This window comes from Gobio gobio (assembly GCF_949357685.1).
Source record: "Gobio gobio genome assembly, chromosome: 2".
Classification (NCBI taxonomy): domain Eukaryota; kingdom Metazoa; phylum Chordata; class Actinopteri; order Cypriniformes; family Gobionidae; genus Gobio; species Gobio gobio.
This window is the reverse complement of record NC_137098.1, coordinates 38,539,679-38,553,566: the sequence shown is the minus strand read 5'-3', so window position 1 is coordinate 38,553,566 and position 13,888 is coordinate 38,539,679. Positions and strand designations below refer to the sequence as shown.

The window sequence follows — 13,888 nt, the reverse complement described above, 5'->3', positions numbered from 1 at the left end:
CTAACACTTGATGGTTGCTCTGTCAAGTCCTCGTCGTCAGTGAGGAACCTGGGTGAGCTCTTTGATACCAAGCCACGTTTCTAGCATCTGTAAAATTGCATTCAACCATCTTAAAAATATATCTAAATTACGGCACATGCTCTCGGTGCAAAATGCTGAACAATTAGTTAATGCGTTCATGACCTCAAGGCTAGATTATTGTAATGCTCTACTGGGTGGTTGCCCTGCTCGCTTAATAAACAAACTCCAGCTGGTCCAAAACGCAGCAGCTCGAGTTCTTACTAGAACCAGGAAGTATGACCATATTAGCCCAGTTCTGTCAACACTCGACTGGCTGCCTATTAAACATTGCATACATTTTAAAATCTTACTTATTACTTACAAAGCACTAAATGGTTTAGCTCCCCCGTACTTGAGCAAGCTCTTAACACATTATACTCCATCACGTCTACTGCGGTCTCAAAATTCTGGCCAGTTGATAATACCGAGAATATCGAAATCAACTGCAGGCGGTCGATCCTTTTCCTATTTAGCTCCGAAACTCTGGAACAGTCTTCCTAACATTTTACGGGAAGCAGACACACTCTGTCAGTTTAAATCTAGACTAAAAACGCATCTCTTTACTATGGCATACACATAAAACACTTTTTCAATTAAATGATTGTTAGGCTGCATTAACTAGGTCAGCCGGAACCGGGAACACTTCCCATAACACCTGATGTACTCGTGACATCATCAGAAGAATAGCATCTACGCTAATGATAGTCTCTCTGTTTTATCCTGAGGTTTACTGCAGTCAGCCGGATCCGGGCCGTATCCAGATCAGATGGTGGACCTGCACCCAGACATGACAATTAGCCTCCCCCTGAAATTGCCTCGACGACACGGCATCCTAACATCTCCGTCTTGCTCAGTTGGGGCCACTAAATTTTTCTTAATTGTTTCAACTAAATATCCAAATAAATCTAATTATTAAACCAAATTAACCATATAAACTAAATTACTGATCTAAAGCCCACACTGTCACTGTATGATAGTTGAAATGAACTGATGACATCACCGTTTTCTCCAGAATGGCTATACGGCTGAATAAAATTCTGTTGCATTATTTTGCTGTTTAACACTGTAAAGCTGCTTTGAAACAATCTGGATTGTTAAAAGTGCTATATGAATAAAGTTGACTTGACTTGACATCAGTGCCTGACCTCACAAATGTGCTTCTAGAAGAATGATCAAAAATTCCCATAAGCCTTCCCAGAAGAGTTGAAGCTGTTATAACTGCAAAGGGTGGGCCATCCCCCTATTAAACCCTACGGATTAAGAATGGGATTTCATTGAAGTTCATGTGCATGTAAAGGCAGGTGTCCCAAAACTTTTGGCAATATAGCGTATGTTACATGTAGTTACTATAGTAATAACTATAAATTATGCTTAATTACATGCAACTAACCCTAAACCCAAATCCTAACCCTATAGAAAGAACAAGTACTTAATTATTACTACTCAGTAATGTATAATTACACTGTAATACTGAAACCTCCCACCTGCTTAAAACTATCATCCTTTGAAGCTCTTTGCTATGAAAACACCATAACAGCTTGAAGTGACATTTTCCAAAACGACAAAAGAAAGAGTTCAGAGAAAACAGATTAAAGAGTGCAGACCAGGGCTCTTGTTTGGTCAGATAAGTTAGCTTTGAATATAAAGGCCAAGCTCCTGAGACGCGGCTCAGTTGAACACATTCAATCTTTTAGGTCATTTCACTTTGCTTATCAATCATTTATGCCATGTGAGATTTCACTGCTGGTGTCATCCCCGCTATCAGTGGGATGCTTTTGGAAAGGGGAAATTTGTATTGTTAATAATTAATAGGATCCCACAGGAGCTTATATTCAATCTGGCACCATGTGTGTGTGTTGAATTTGTGTTGTGCATGTATTGCCGTTTGAGACTCAGGGCTACTTTCAGATTCTGAACTGAATCAGAATTGAGCATATTATGCATGAATTATCCCAGAAATCACCCAGTTTTTTGGTTGTATCGGAGTGAATGCATGTAATGCCACCTATAAACACAACACAAATGGTCTGCATACTGCTATTACTCACCGAAGTCTACGAATGCAGATTGACCCACTTTTATTGCCATTGCTGGTGCTTTTCCAAGCATGGTTCTGGTAAAGTTCCCATCCTAATGAACAGAAAGATTTAACAGGATTAAAACACAAAACTTAATTTCCTTTAAATAGTACATTTCCTTTCATGTAGAAAAAAACCTTGTCCTTGTGAAGCAGGAAAAAATGCCTCTAATTTCTAAAGTGTCAGCGAAGCTGTCAGAACAGAGCTAATAATTTAGTGCATCTGAAAAGCACAGCTTGTAGGCATGACGAGAGGAAGCCCACACTGACACGGGTGGGGGAGGGTTGCTTGGAGTCTGTACTACCTGATGGACATTACGAGACAATGCAGCAACACAAAACCATGTTTGGTCTGACAATCTGACCTGCCGAATTTAAAGGGAATGTTTTCCATCTGATTGACAGGCCACGAGGCAGAGGGGCAAAGAGAGCAGGAAGTAACTGACGGCAGAAGAGCAGTGTAGGTGTGGACTGAAGGTGATTGACTGGTAGGCAGCAGGGGTCACAGAATGATGGCTAATTGGAGTACAGAGAGGTCAGAGGGCAGGGTAAGGCTACTGTGCACATTGATTAGCCCGTGTAAACCAAATCACAGCATGGCACCGGTGATCAAAGTGTGTCAGGGAAACCCGCTAAGACAGGAGCTTCAGAAAAGCCTGGGAGACTACATGCTGAACAGAGGCATCTACAACAACAAAAAATCCAATACAGTGCACTGACTGTCCACAGAGATGCATATGTTTCACAAAGACCAGATCAAAGCCACATTACTACTGAATGATGAGTCACTCATTACGTCAGACACTCACTACAGGTCTTACAGGGTTGAGACAGAGAAGAGAGTTGAAAGAGCATGTTAGAATGAGAATTAAACGAAACAGAAGGACGTCTTCTGAACAAAACATTGTTTTATGTTGTTTATGCTCATGTGCTTTTACAATGCCTGCACTGTAAATGTAAATCTGGACAAATTATAAAGAATACATAAGAGCTTGTCAGCTCCGGGAGAGAGAGAGAAACAGAAATATGTATCATATCGTACAAGTTCTAAAACATATACATAATAGACAAACCAAGTAGTAAAAATGTGTATGACGGCAACATTTTGCGATAGTGCTGCACTCCTTACATTCATAGAGTTTTCACAAATTTGTGTATCATATCTTACAAGGCGTAAAACATTTAACAAGACTTATCAAATAGTAGAAAATGTGTATGACGTAGTATTTTAGGTGATATTAGTCCTGGCAGTCTTTGTTTTCTAAGAGACGTGCAGAGACGGCAACATGGCTATTCGATTTTCGATCTTGCTGCGTCTTTACACATATCGTGCTATGCTATCCACTGGCTCACCTGTTATCCATCACGAGTTGTGACTGTGTCTTCCGAATATTTTTCCAATTATTTGGTAGAATTCATTATTCGTCTTGTTTTCAACGCTGCCCTGCAAATTGTATTAATAAAATTGCTTCGCTAATTAATTACTACACTACACTTCCCAGCAACGCAAGTAATTAAACTCACATTTTCACTGTTAGAGAGACGTGTAGAGTAGTGAGACGCTGCACAAACAGGTAATTCACATATGCACAACCTCTTTCTCTCTCTTTATAATTCATTCATGTCAAAATTATGTTATGACATAATTATCACAAATGTCATAATGAATAATAATTAATTAAAGGTACACTATGGCTACGTTCACATTGCAAGCTTTAATGCAAAAGTCAGATTTATTGTTGTTTGGCCGTTCACATGATCTTTTAAATGTGGCCAGTATTCGAATTGAGTGTGTACTGGTTACAGTCCTCAACTGACCTGCACGCACAAAAGAGCAATAACAAAGACGGCACGCAGCACGCTGTCATACAGAAGTAAACACAGAGGTTAGTGAAGTCAGCATTTCTGCATTCATTTATAAGGTTAAGTGCCACAGAAGCCAACTCATTTGTGTGCAGGCGATAAGGACAATGCAGACGAGGATGAAGAGAAAGTGAGCAACGTTCTGTTTGATGAAAACAGCTCACTGCCGTCTTCCATATTCAAAGAACTAATGGCATGTAAAATCTTTGGAGTGATGAAAATCTTTGAATTGTGATGAATATTGCTCTAGAGTGACATAAAAGTCGCATGAATTCTGATATGACTGTAGCAAAACATCAGACCTGTATCGGATTTAGGACCACATATGGAAGTGACCCGAATCTGAAAGATCAGATTCCATGTGGTTTGTGCTGATCACATTGCTATATTAAAAAAAGTGATCTGAGTCAAGTGAGCAAAAAAGATATTGGACACTTTTACTATATGTAACTTTTTTTTTGTCAATATATCAATTCTTCTTCCAAAAATCTTTCTATCAATTCTTCTTCCAAAACAAATGATTCACTATGGAGAGCCCATAATAAGTGTTTATATTTTAGACTTAGCTGGATGGTTTTCTTGGGAAATTGTATACATACGTCACTTGCCCGTGCGTGTCTTGGCATGTCTGCTAATAGAGAAAAGTTGCTCCGGCTATGGTGTGGGAGTGGCATAGGTTAGTTGTCACAACGAGCGAAAAAGCTTGACATGGAGCACGCTAAATCTCGATCCCTCGGGAATCGCCCATCAAAAAAAATGTGAACAGTCACAGAGCTAGTAATAAAACAAGAATCAACACAGACTTAGCTTTTTGGAGATGCGAGAACTGAAGGATTTGAAAGTGACGCGGAGATGCTGTTTTTATTACTCAACAGGTATAAGGCATCTTATCGAACAGACAAATTGCCATTTGTAACTCAGAGTTCATAGTAAAGCATTATCTATTGTGAAGGGTCATTTCATTATAGTTGTTGTAGCGTTATGACGGAATTTGTTTCAATTCAATTCACATGTATTAGCATTTTACATATGCATTTTGTGTAAACCTGCTTTGAAATGACGTGTCTACATTACAATTTAGAGAGTGAACAGAGGTGACTGTGTCCAAGCACATATACAAATCACGCTGAAAGTTAGAAATGTATTAATTTAATGCGGAAACAATGAGCTCATTTAAAGTTATTATTACAGGTTGTGAACATAATTATTACAAAATGTTGGTAAAAGTATAATTTAGGGTCCAATTCTCACTATGAACTAGTTGCTTATTAGCATGCCTATTACTAGGATATTGGCTGTTTAGTAAAAAGCAAATTAATACCTTATTCTGCTTGACCATATTCATGTTGATCCTTAATCCTACCCAATTCCTAAACATCTACCTTACTAACTATTAATAAGAAGTAATTAAGTGTTTATTTAGGCAATAGTCATAGTTAATAGTTAGTTAATAGTGAGAATCGGATCCTTAACTAAAGTATGAACGAAATGTACTATTAATGGGTAGAGCTGCAGTAACGTCTTCAGCTGTCAGCTTGAGATCCTTTCCATCTAAAGCGGTTATATCTCTTAAGCCTATAGTAGTGAATGTTTTATGAGCAGTAGGATAATCTTCATCCGCACAGTCACGCAGAGCTGAAGCACAACCAAAACAATGGTTTCATCTCAATCAACTCCCTAGTTTCCTAGATCGTGGATTAGTATATTGTGTACCCGAATTCTGTCACCGGTAAGGACCCTGGCTCACTACACATTGGGACACTGATGACTATTTCTGATGTGACAATGCCCCTCATTATACATCATCACTACTGGTATTTATGAACAACAGCAGAACTGCTACTTTTATTATATTATTTTTTAATGTTAAAGTGGTACATATATATGTGCAACATTTCCGCCATAAATAAATTATAAATGTTTACTGGATAATGTTCTTTGGTAAAGTTTGTTTATGTTTTAGTGATGTTGACTAGGGGTGTAACTGACGGTTCTGTACGTACCTCGGTTTTGAAGTCACGGTTCGGTACAGCAGTTTTACAAAATTGCTTTTTATTTATTTTTATTAAACAGTGGTTTACTGAAAAAGAAAAAAAAAAGTGTCTGTCCTTGAATTAATTAAATTATAACAAAGTTTATTGAAGATATTTCTGTAAATTATATAGGGAGCCCTTACTTGCACATTAATATTAAAGGTTAACAACAGAGCCCAAACTATTAGCCTAAATTCAGTTGATATTTATTTTTAGGTATAATAATCAACACTCAAATAACACATTGTATGCAAACATGTAAACTTCACATAAGGTAGTTTTTGCATTAACTTCTAAATGTAATTATAAAATAGTTGTTTTCTCCAATTCGTTGTTGAAATATAATAATGTATACACAGTGTCTGTCATTTTCATGACAGGTTTATTTAACATGCATGAAATAATCAAGACATCCCTAACAGGTTAAGTAGAATATAATGAATATATAGGCTAATATAGAGCATATATTTAGTGAAAGAGTTGATTTCTCTAGTGAATAAAATTCTGTGGAAACTGAATGACTGCCTGAGGTAACTTAAATGTGATGCTAACGTTACATGACATTGTTTAGTTTACAAGCAGTTATATTGACATCTTTCCGCCGTTGAAACTCTGATTGAGCGATTGCACCACATATGATACATGACAGTAAGTTGTAATGTATCCTCAACATACCTTCAGATGGTCATTCATGTTTATTCTTTAGGAAGAGATGATCGATCGCGTTCAAAGATGATCGCGTTCAAAGATGATCGCGTTCAAAGATGATCGCGTTCACGATGCCGCTTGAATTGTGATCAGTCACGCCACATAGAGCGTCAAAACGGCATTTATCGTTTGAATTTCATGATAAAATGGACTGAATACTTAATATGTTCATGTGGGAACTTGGATTGAAGTGTGTTCCGCGCTTAAAACAAGCCTACTGTTAACTGTTAAAGATTGCACTCGGAAACCGTTCGGTACAGGTTTGCACCGAACCGAAACGGTTCGGAACGAATACGTGTACCGTTACACCCCTAATGTTGATATATAATTCAAGAATGGTTTGTATTTAAAAAATAAATATTGCATGTCATATATATTACACATACACGCACACACACAATATTGCCAAAAGTATTGGGACACCCCTCCAAATCATTAAATTCAGATGTTCCAATCACTCCCATGGCCAAAGGTACATAAAATCAAGCACCAATGTATGCAGACTGCTTCTACAAATATTTGTGAAAGAATGGGTTGCTCCTAGGAGCTCAGTGAATTCAAGAGTGGTACAGTGATAGGTTGCCACCTGTTCAATAAGTCCATTCCTGAAATTTCCTCACTACAAAATATTCCACTGTCAACTGTTAGTGGTATTATAACAAAGCGGAAGCAATTGGGAACAACAGCAACTCAGCCATGAAGTAGTAGGCCGCGTAAAAATCACAGAGCGGGGTTAGCGCATGCTGAGGCGCACAGTGTGCAGAAGTCGCCAAGAGTTACAGACCTCCAAACTTTGTGTGGCCTTCAGATTAGCTCAAGAACAGTGCGTAGAGAGCTTCATGGAATGGGTTTCCATGGCCGAGCAGCTGCATCCAAGCCTTACATCACCAAATGCAATGCAAAGCGTTGGATGCAGTGGTGTAAAGCACGCCGCCATTGGACTCTAGAGCAGTGGAGACGTGTTCTCTGGAGTGATGAAGCACACTTCTAGTCTGGCAATCCGATGGATGAGTTTGGCGGTTGCTAGGAGAACGGTACTTGCCTGACTGCATTGTGCCAAGTGTAAAGTTTGGAGGAGTGGGATTATGGTTTTTCAAGGTTGGGTTTGGCCCCTTAGTTCCAGTGAAAGGAACTCTTAAAGGGTTAGTTCACCCAAAAATGAAAATTCTGTCATTAATTACTCACCCTCATGTCGTTGGACACCCGTAAGTCCTCCGTTCATATTCGGAACACAAATGAAGATATTTTAGTTGAAAGCTGATGGCTGAGAAAGGCTTCACACAGGCCTCCATTGGCATTCAGTACATTGACACTTCCAAGATCCATGAAAGGCACTTAAAACGTCGTTAAAAAGTCTATCTCACCACAGTGGCTCTACAATAATCTTACGATGCGACGACAATAGTTTTTGTGTGCAAAAAAAAATCAAAATAACACCTTTATCCAACTTGTTCTCGACTTCCGTGTATGCCTCCACTACGCATGCGCGAGAATATGACGCAGATCCGGCGTTCGGACATATGACCCAGAAGCGATTTGTTTACGAGCAGAGGAAGACGCGCGTGTCTAAGCTGTTGGATTCTACATTGATCGTGCTTTAGGTCTCGGCGTAGTGCTCAAAATGGGGCTTAAGTGTTTATTTCATGGATTCCCGAACGCCGGCGCTACGTCATATTCTCGCGCATGCGCCGTGGAGGCACACACGGAAGTCGAGAACAAGTTGGAAAAAGGTGTTATTTTGATTTTTTTTTGCGCACAAAAACTATTGTCGTCGCATTGTAAGATTATTGTAGAGCCACTGTGGTGAGATAGACTTTGTAACGACTTTTTAAGTGCCTTTCATGGAACTTGGAAGTGTCAATGTACTAAATGCCAATGGAGGCCTATCTGAAGCCTTTCTCAGCCATCAGCTTTCAACTAAAATATCTTAATTTGTGTTCCGAATATGAACGGAGGTCTTACGGGTGTCCAATGACATGAGGGTGAGTAATTAATGACAGAATTTTCATTTTTGGGTGAACTAACCCTTTAATGCTTCAGCATACCAAGACATTTTGGACAATTTTATGCTCCCAACTTTGTGGGAACAGTTTGGGGATGGCCCCTGTGCACCAGTGCACAAAGCAAGGTCCATAAGGGCATGGATGAGCGAGTTTGGTGTGGAGGAACTTGACTGGCCTAAACAGAGTACTGACCTCAATCCGGCTTCCCATAAGTGTGGGCCAAATTCATTTTACATAATTATAAAAACTATTTTGGCCTCTGAAATGATCTGGTTAACTGTGCACATTAAGATCATCAATGTGTTTTAAGCACTGCAAGAGCTAGCTGGCTCACAACAGCTTGTTCCCTCTCTGAGCTCCAGTGTTTTTTTCCAACACTACATGAGAACATTCCCCCTTCCACCATCACCAATCTGTAACTGACCATAAATCGCTTCATTACCTCCAGGTCCATCTGAGGCTCAGTCAGCACAAAACACCTTGGTCTAATCACTTCGGCTCGACCAGATGCAGGGTTTCTGTCAGCTTTCAAAGTCTTTCAAAGCCAAGATGGCAGGGTGGTAACTGGTCTCATTATATGTGATGACAGACACATACTGCTTTAGATCACAATTTGAGAGGGGAATAAGGGAAAAACATAAAAACATACTAAAAGAGGAGTTTCTGTGAATCGTGCTTCTACTATTATTTTTAAATAATAAAACTCAGTTTTTTAAAGTCCCCATGAAATCAAAATGGACAATTTGTATTTAAGAAATACTGCAGTATTTTTATGCCCTCATAATCTTTAACCAAATTAACTTCCCCTCCCTTTTGCAGCGACACCTCTTGTCTGATGACGTGTTTACAGGAGCGAGGGCGGGACAACCTGTCACTCAAATGAGATCACAGAGATAGCAAACCACAACCATCCAACGATCCAATCAATTTCCGATGAAGAAAATCCAAGTCCCGCCCTAATTTTTTTCTTGTTCGAAAAGCTGTTTCACTCTGATTTACATTTCATGCCAACTATATAGATACAAACTAGGCCACATAAAACATTGAGGTCATCTGTGGCACATTTATTTAATATTATAATATATAAAATATTCAATTGTGCTTATAAAATATTTAAAAATGTACTTTAATAGAAAAACAGATAGACTTGGCACCATGGTGTACAGTGTGTGTTTTGTCTTTTTGTAGTGGCTGTCCCACTTGATAAACGGAGCTGGTTTATGTGGCAGCTCTTGGCCTGAGAGATTTGTTCATAATTCTCGTAAAGAGCAAACTCAAGAGCCTCCTTCCTTCTGTGTGGACAGTGTTTATCCATCTCCATTGAAAACTCCCTTGAGCCCTCGCTCCGAAACTGCAGGCATGCATCTGGTAGAATAATATCGATTGGCGTTTGATTGCGGGAGGCAGTAATGTGATTGTGGCTTATGTAAAGATAATGGTGACTTGACTTGCTCACCCTAATCTTCTCCGAGTAGAATGAGGCCGTGTTGAGTCACTGGGTCTGTCTCATTGGATTGATTGAACACTGATGTTAATAGGAAGGGGCTGTAACACTGGTATGCTGGCCTCAGGGGGTTGTGAGTAAATATGTGTGTATTGCTGGAAAATGACTAGATAGAATCAATGCCCTTAATGGGGGGAGGGGACATTAGAGACATCACAATCAAATCAGTTTCACAATCAAAAGATTTAGAAGAAATTAATGTCAGGCATGAAAATTAAATTTCCATTTTTAAGAACTTACTGAACTATTGGTGCTTATTTTGCTCTGGCTTATTAAATTCTCCTTAAAGGGACAATACAAACAGAAATGAAAACTCTGTAAGAAAGTCATGCAGGTTTTGAATGGCATGAGGGTGAGTAAATGACAAAGATATTTAGAAAAATGTGTCATTTCAATAAAAGTTAATGGAGTCAAATGTTTTTGATCCCATTTACTTTAATTGTATGGACAAAAACTCTTCTTTTGTGAAAAAAAATGTCATTTTCAGAACGAGATGAGATTGAATAATGACAAGACATGACATTTTTTGTGAAGTGTCCATTTAAAGGTTATAAGGAATTTTAACTTAGACCACTTCCATCCCATCACCCACATGGCAATTTCTAAAAAACTCACATTCCAAAGAAACGGCTGCCCACCCCTTCTGACCAAGAACAGATCCAAATTCTCTTTTGTACCACAAGCCATAAAAGCCTTAAATCAGTCAAAATAAGCTAGATGTCCAGCTGGCCTGGTCAGATGCAGGGGTGTAGAGTGTATTGCATTGTATTGTATTGTTATATTATATGTCTGATGTCCTGTTATGTAGTGCCTTGCGACTGTGCCGCAAACCCAATTGCCCCAAGGGGACAATAAAGTTATCTACTACTACTACTACTACTACTACTACAATAAGGCTTCATTAGTTAATAACATTAGTTAACATGAACTAATAATTAACTGCACTTCTACAGCATTTATTTATCTTTGTTAATGTTAATTTCAACATTTACTAATACATCATTAAAATCAAAAGTTGTATTTGTTAACATTAGTTAATGGACTGTGAACTAACATGAACAAACAATGAACAGCTGTATTTATATTAACTAACGTTAACAAAGATTAACAAATACAGTAACAAATGTTTTACTCACGGTTACATCATGTTAGTTAATACATTGAATAATGTTAACAAATGACACCTTATTGTAAAGTGTTACCAATATTTTTTATTAATGTTTCAGCTGGTCTGGGCCTGAACTTAGCTTATCTTATAAACAGGAAATGTTGTACAGTCATTCTGATCTTCCCATCTACAGGCAGTTAAAAAATGGCCAGGCAGCACTATTGGAATTGTAAAAGCTATAAAAGATGATGTGCCATAACGTTCTCTGAGGGGTTTGGACTGAGGCGTTTTGCTAACTCTTACTAAATGCTGAACCTCGCAGATTGACGATCATTAACAAACAGAATGCATTCTGTTATAAGGCGCTATGCATTTTAAGAGATTTATGGAGTGAATAGCGTTAATTAATTGTTTTTCAACAAAATAGATCTTGCTGCTGTGCATAACCATGTTAAATCCCAGGCTGTTTAACAAGTAGAGCAGAGAGAGGAAACTTCAGAGTAAATAAATAAATTGAGAAGGACAGAATACATGGTCTCACTACATGCACGTGTTTTAAATATTATATGCAGATACACAGAACACACAGGGATATAGTAGGGCTGCAAGATAATGGACAAGTGATAATCATGATTGTTCTGCTCAAAAATCGTTTTGAGAAGATTCCCTCAAAAGCTAAAACAGTGAAGTTCCTAATATTAATGCCAATAATTCCAAATGATGTTTAAGTTTTTGAATTAAAAAGGCAAAAACACTATTGTTGCACAGAGGTCGCATTAGTGAATTTAAGTCGAGATTCAAGTGTAGATTTAATAGAGTTTGATACTGAGAAGGTTTTTTCTTTGTCAGTAGCTATGTTTCCATCCACCTATTTTTATGCGCATTTTGGGATATCGCATAAAAAAATGCTGAATGGAAACGCCAAGATGCGCATAAATTAAAAAAATGCGCATAAAAAAACGTATGCGCTCGTTTGAGTCGGATACATTTTCTATCCGATACGCAAACATGCACATAAACTACGATGGAAATGCAAAAAATATCATGTGACTTTCGCGATGTAACAGCATCTGTACTAACCAGCGGAAAAATCTTGCAAAACAAATGCTGTTTTGGTCATTCAGAAGTCTGTTGTCTGTTGCTCGGTAGGCTATATTTCCCTCCTAGAACTCTTACATGCGTTCCTCCAAACAGTATAACATGCCTCTGAAAGCATGACAAGAAGTTTATTGAGACGCACAAGTTTCTCTGAGATGCAAATAATTTATTATATACGAAAAAGATTATATATGGTGGCTTCTCCTATGTTTCTTAGTGATTTTTTAGCTGTAGTTTATCAGGAAGTGACGGTTATGTTCTCTTCGACTCACTGGATGGAAACGGTGAAAATGTTTATTCGCAAATGTTTTATGCAATATTGCATTTTTGCGCATAAATTACATTCGCAACTTTGGATGGAAACATAGCTATTGCGAATATTCTGTAGCAGCACATTAGCTAAGGCTAACCCCACATCGGCTCTCTTTACCCAGTATTTTCCTTGCCAATGTACGGTCGCTAGTGAACAAAATGGAGGAGATTCGACTCAGCATCACACACAGCAAGAAACGTTTGAACTGTAACGTCCTAATCTTCACGGAAACCTGGCTAAACGGCGGAATACCGGACAACGCTATTGAGCTAGCGGGATGCCACGCGCTCCGGGCGGATAGAACATTAGATGGCTCCGGTAAGACCAGAGGTGGTGGATTGTGCATTTACATTAACAAAGCCTGGTGCACAAACTCTGCTATTGTTGGGAGTCATTGTTCAGCTAACCTCGAGTTTCTCATGGTTAAATGTAGACCGTTTTATCTACCACGGGAGTTCACTTCCACCATTATAACTGCAGCCTATATTCCCCCGGATGCTGATGCCAAGCTTGCTATGAAAGAACTTCAAGCAGCCATCAGTAAACAACAGACTGATCACCCGGAAGCTGCTTTTATTGTTGCAGGTGACTTTAATCATTCAAACTTAAAGTCAGTGCTACCCAAGTTTCACCAGCATGTTTCCTGCCACACCAGAGGAAACAAAACCTTAGACCATGTTTACACAAACATGGCTGGTGCTTACGTTGCGACACCCCTCCCCCACTTGGGACAGTCAGATCACCTTTCTTTGTTCCTCATCCCCAAATATGCACCCCTCATCAACCGTGTGAAGCCATCAGTGAAGACCATCAAGGTGTGGCCTGCGGGGGTTGATTCCACACTCCAGGAAAGGTTTCTACACACAGACTGGAGTGTGTTTGCTTCTCAAGCCACCAGTGGTGCTCACACAGACATTGACTTCTACACCTCCTCTGTATTGGATCATATCAATACCACCATTGACAGTGTTACAACCCAGAAACAGATCACCACATACCCAAATAAGAAGCCATGGATGAACAGGGAAGTGCGACTCCTGCTGAAGTCACGCAATACTGCCTTCAGATCAGGAGATGCACAAGCCTACAGTACGTCCAGGGCAAACCTGAAGAGGGGCATC

General features: G+C 39.0%; 1 protein-coding gene across 1 annotated transcript in view; it reads right to left on the bottom strand.

The window, feature by feature from the left end:
- Positions 1–13,888, bottom strand: part of itfg1 (integrin alpha FG-GAP repeat containing 1) — a 174,937-nt gene that overhangs the window by 108,271 nt on the left and 52,778 nt on the right. Inside the window, exon 8 of the mRNA XM_079803686.1 lies at positions 2,109–2,190. Within this exon, the coding sequence (XP_079659812.1) occupies positions 2,109–2,190 (82 nt within the window). The remainder of the gene's footprint in view (positions 1–2,108; positions 2,191–13,888) is intronic.